Below are 4,497 nucleotides of genomic sequence, written 5' to 3'. Positions count from 1 at the left end.
TATAGCAGGTTTGAATCCGGGCCTTTGCTCCTTATGTCCCTACATACCAATTGAGCTGGCATAACAATTTACTTATTCACAAAAGAGGAATGCTAGCAACACTCATAACCCAACCAAGCCTAATAGATATCTTTATTTTCTCTTTCCAAAGGTTGAAGAAAAGGTTTCCTAATCACTATTTCAAAGCATACAAATATCTAAAATTCAAAAGACCTCTTGGAGGTGAAAGGTGTGATTGATTCATCAAATTTGAGAATAATGCATTGCGTTTAAATCATAATGTTCTGAAAATTTATGGAGGTTTACATTACTAACAATACAATTTTCAAATGAGTTTGTGATACTGAATCATGGGAATCAAGATAATTTGGCAGCCATAAAGGAAATAAGCCAATTTTAAGATGTTAACCAATGTTAACTCTTTAATGCAACCAAACAAGGATTGAAATCATTGAATTCTTTAGTCTTTATCACCGGGGAACTGCAAAGTCTAGGACACACACCAACGAAAAAATATGGATTACAATCAGCAAGAGGAAGCAAAATCTGGGGGAATTAAGTATAAGAACTTAAAACTTAATTATAAACACCAACATGGAACTTATTAAACTTAAGTTAATCTTTCTTAGGATTAAGCTATTGGAACTTATTGGAACTTAGATAGACTTCAGAGCTAAAATTTGAGTGTGATTATCATGTTGATTGTATATTTTCAAGTAGCAACAACAACAAACAAGTCTTATCCCACTAAGCGGGGTCGGCTACATGGATCAACTTTTAAGCAAATAAGGAAATTGAATAATACAAGTCTGCAGTTGGCACAGAATACAGACTACAACTACTGTGACCAAAATTTCAATTGTGAAGTTATTTTCCCATCATACAGTGAGACCAAGGAAAAAATAGTTTTTCATCTTGAATGGATCCAGCAGGTCTGTCACAATGTTTTTTCAAGTCCTATACAACAAAGTAAAAGAAGATATCAGGATGAGCATAAAGAAGAAATAGGTAGTTACTGATTACCATATCAGTTGCCCGCCTGAAAGTGATATAACTATAATTGAGGAATTTGGTACCCAAGTATTTTTAGTTTTTACACAGGTAAGTAAAATAACTTAGTGTCAATACCATTGAGGCAATATAGTTGGCTCTGGGTAAATAGGAATCTACATCAGTGTTTATCAAATTGTTTCTTTTGGAAATTAAATTGTACAGACATACACTTTGAAGGACCAAACAACACAAACTATCACTTTCAAGAATCAAATTATACTTCAAATATTTGAGTTGTTTTAATTTTCGTAGCAAACATGGTAACCTTAAATTTTATAGTATCTAACGCACGGTAATGAAACACCGATACACAAAAACTTTGCTGAATCGCATCTGATATGTACCGCTACATCCTCCATACGTAGCAAAGGAGTATCCAAAAAATTTCTTTAAAAACAAAAAATTCTGATATACCAGAATGTGAAGAATCGCAATGAAGCTCTTCATCTTGCTGGGAATCGGAATATCTTGGCTTAGGAAAAGCAAAGAATTGGAGGATCTATGCATACAAATTTGAGGCTTTTGGGTAGGAAAAGCAAAGAATACAAAGAGAGTAGTAAGATGTGGGTCATTGGTGGAGATGCATGGAAAAGTTTTGAGGGTGTTGGAACACTTTTTTTCTTTGAATAATCAAAATGTATTAATAAAGATTCAAAGTAAGCACAAGAAGTGCTAACAGACAACCAAGAGTACTGAGATTATAAAGCTATCAATTAGCCTTTCAATAAAACCAAAGCTATAGAAATGGAGGCATGAAATTAAAACTTAAGAAAGGAAATCCTATGACAAAAAGCAAAACCTGCAACTAAACTCCCTACTTCAAGTAAAAAGAATCACCACCCATTACCAAGACAAATAGAAAATCTCCTATGCACTTCTAGAAATTGACTGCAGAATGGAAACCAATTCTCCAAAACAAAAAGAGACAGTACCCTGGCAGCAAAACAAAACAGCCCTTCCACAACCTAATAAAAACTGCATAAACCCCCTTCTGACAAGCCAACTGACCTTAAAAAAACAGAACATAAACCAAAAAAATCAAATAAATCACAAAGTCATGGTGGAATGAATCAGGGAGTCGCAAAGCTAATAAAGCACCAATAGAAACCAAGTTCGTTTGCGACACAGACAGAGCCTTCGTTGTATATCAAACCTCCCTCAAAGCACATACGACGGGCCATCCAAAACAACCGTCCTAAATGTTTTTTGTGGAATTACACTATATACAAAATAAGAATTAAAAATGTTTTTAGAAAAATATAAGATATGATACATTTAAGATGCATAGATAAATATTAGAGTTAGAGATCATGTAAACCATTGTAACAAAAACAAAATTTAGAAAACAACTTTTAAGACATTACTAGGATATTGGAATAGTATCAATGACATCACCTCTCTTACCATTATTGGTAAATAGAGCGGCTTCCAAATTTGGCTCATCAAGAGACAGTGATGCAACTTCAAGGGTTCTATTCCAATATCTTAGCTTAGATTTAATATTTACTAGTGTTAAAACTTGTGTTCTGAGTTTGATTTTTGTTAGACAATGATTTAACTGATGTCTAATTTTTTTTCCAATGTATCTTATACGTATTGTATCCTATATTTTTCAAAGAATAACCTATCATCGTAGCGAATATCCCATACTCGTATTCCACACTCGTGTCGTGTCTGTGATTCATTGAATGAACCAATGTTTCGCCGCCAAAATTGAGTTCATAAATGAAATAGATATTTTGGAGAAAAGAATATTAAGAAATTATCAATACTCTCTAAAAACATTTCAATTCTTGTTTTATATATGGGTGGTAGGAAGGGCATTTGGTTATGAATTTGCTTAGCTAACTGATTAAGCATCAATAACAACATGGAAAGAGCTTTCAAGAGAATTCAAATTCAACATAATCATCATCAATTGCACAAGACAATGGAAATAACTACAATAAACTAACAACATTTAGGTTTGAATATGATATTATGTAAATACAGAAGAAAAAAATAGCCATGGCGTCACAATTATCAAAAAGAGATTAAGCATAAGAAGTACCTTGAGAAAGCCAGCTCCAGCAAGTGGAATCAGAGGCGATATTAGAAGTGAGTCTAGCATCAGCAATGGCACTATGAAGAGGCATCAATGATTCAACACTTCCAACAACCGATAAAATCCTTCAAAACAAAAACATCAGCGCCATCAAAATTCAACTCCATAAGCAAAACTGAAAAAATTGAAGTAGAAATGCGTCGTTCTACCTTGAAACACGAGGAACTTGCGAGGAGAAAAGAAGCGGAACCGAAGGTTTCTGAGCGAAGGTTCTAGAACGATTAGCGAAGGAGCTGGAGGCTACTCTCGCCGCTGATTTGCAGAACGCGGAAGCCATCGCCGATGACAGTTACCGATGGCACAGTCGATACTACCAGTAGTAGCTTGAACCCTAAACTGAACTATCATTGGGCCGGCCCAATAACTCGCTTCTATTGTAATCTATTATCTACTATAATAATAAGAAAACAATACCTACCAATTTTACTTTGGAAAGAAAGTCATTTCTATGTTAATGCATCATTCTATTCTAAACCATTAAAACAATCATTTTTGTGAAGTCCAAAACAGTCGTGTCGATCAAACACATTGTTTACGTCCTTTTTCCAAACACCATTTGTCGTTGTTGATGGTCCTAAAAGTTTTACTGCCTGAAATCCAGATAAATCTTCTTTTGTCACTTCGATATCTACTTGATATTGTTTTCTGTTGTTTTTAACTATCTTCATTGTTAATAGATGACATCGAGGTTGGAAAGAAGAAAATGGAATATGATGTTTAATCCGGGAAAATTGAGGTGAAAGTAGATCTTCGATCTGATGGGACTTTTTAGGTTTTATGTTTGATTTAGTTTCGGTAAGATTTACTTCGTTTATCTTTTCGTTTTCAATCTTTCATTTCCTCCTTAAGATTCTTTATTTTTGATGGAGTCAGTCGTTAGAGTATTTGTAGGTTCTAAGTGTTGACAACAATTTTGGTAAAATAAAGAGTGTTCACAAGATGTTGCATGTGATGTCTTAACATAAGATATCTGTGTATCTGCTGGAGTTTTAAAACATAATTATGCAGGATTGTTTCAGGATGTCATACACAATGTCATGGCATCTGATATTATGTACCTGCTGGATATTTAAAATGGAATTATGCAGGATTGTTCCAGGATGTCAGACCTGATGTCATGACATCCTGTACACAGAACATTCAGGGTGAATGTTATGTGTTTTGTGATTGCGCATTTAATGGCAATCTATGTATGATTGAAGATCTGATTTGCAGGCGCATTCAATCATTAATTACAACCTGATTTACTTATTTTCCAAGGAGATCTAATCAACTGTCATGAGAAGATTTAATTGGAAAATAGTTTTACGGTTTTCAAGATGTCCAAGCCCAGCTAAATG

At 34.1% G+C, this 4,497-nt stretch overlaps 1 protein-coding gene across 2 annotated transcripts; it reads right to left on the bottom strand.

Annotated features, from left to right (window-relative positions):
* Positions 1–235: 235 nt before the first annotated feature.
* LOC127105986 (protein NONRESPONDING TO OXYLIPINS 2, mitochondrial) lies at positions 236–3,525 on the bottom strand. 2 transcript variants are annotated; one of them, XM_051043210.1, is made up of 3 exons: positions 3,307–3,525; positions 3,104–3,222; positions 236–490 (listed from the first exon to the last, which is right to left on the bottom strand). In XM_051043210.1, exons 1-3 carry the CDS (start codon positions 3,432–3,434, stop codon positions 471–473), a joined length of 267 nt encoding a protein of 88 aa, XP_050899167.1. In that variant the 5' UTR covers positions 3,435–3,525; the 3' UTR covers positions 236–470. The 2 variants fall into 2 exon arrangements, with proteins under 2 accessions (XP_050899167.1, XP_050899166.1); XM_051043209.1 differs by lacking the exon at positions 236–490 and adding an exon at positions 667–957.
* Between the last annotated feature and the right edge of the window lie 972 nt (positions 3,526–4,497).

The sequence above is a fragment of the Lathyrus oleraceus genome, chromosome 7 (assembly GCF_024323335.1).
Source record: "Lathyrus oleraceus cultivar Zhongwan6 chromosome 7, CAAS_Psat_ZW6_1.0, whole genome shotgun sequence".
Taxonomy (NCBI): domain Eukaryota; kingdom Viridiplantae; phylum Streptophyta; class Magnoliopsida; order Fabales; family Fabaceae; genus Lathyrus; species Lathyrus oleraceus.
The sequence above is the reverse complement of the archived record's forward strand: the minus strand, read 5'-3'. Positions and strand labels throughout refer to the sequence as shown.

Bases quoted from the DNA above. Each gene is read 5' to 3' on its own strand.
- LOC127105986 (XM_051043210.1), bottom strand. From the start codon at position 3,434: ATGGCTTCCGCGTTCTGCAAATCAGCGGCGAGAGTAGCCTCCAGCTCC. The intron at 3,223-3,306 runs GTAGAACGACGC...TTTGTTTTGAAG, and splicing joins CAAGTTCCTCGTGTTTCAAG to GATTTTATCGGTTGTTGGAA. The intron at 491-3,103 runs GTACTTCTTATG...TGTGTGTCCTAG, and splicing joins CTGGAGCTGGCTTTCTCAAG to ACTTTGCAGTTCCCCGGTGA.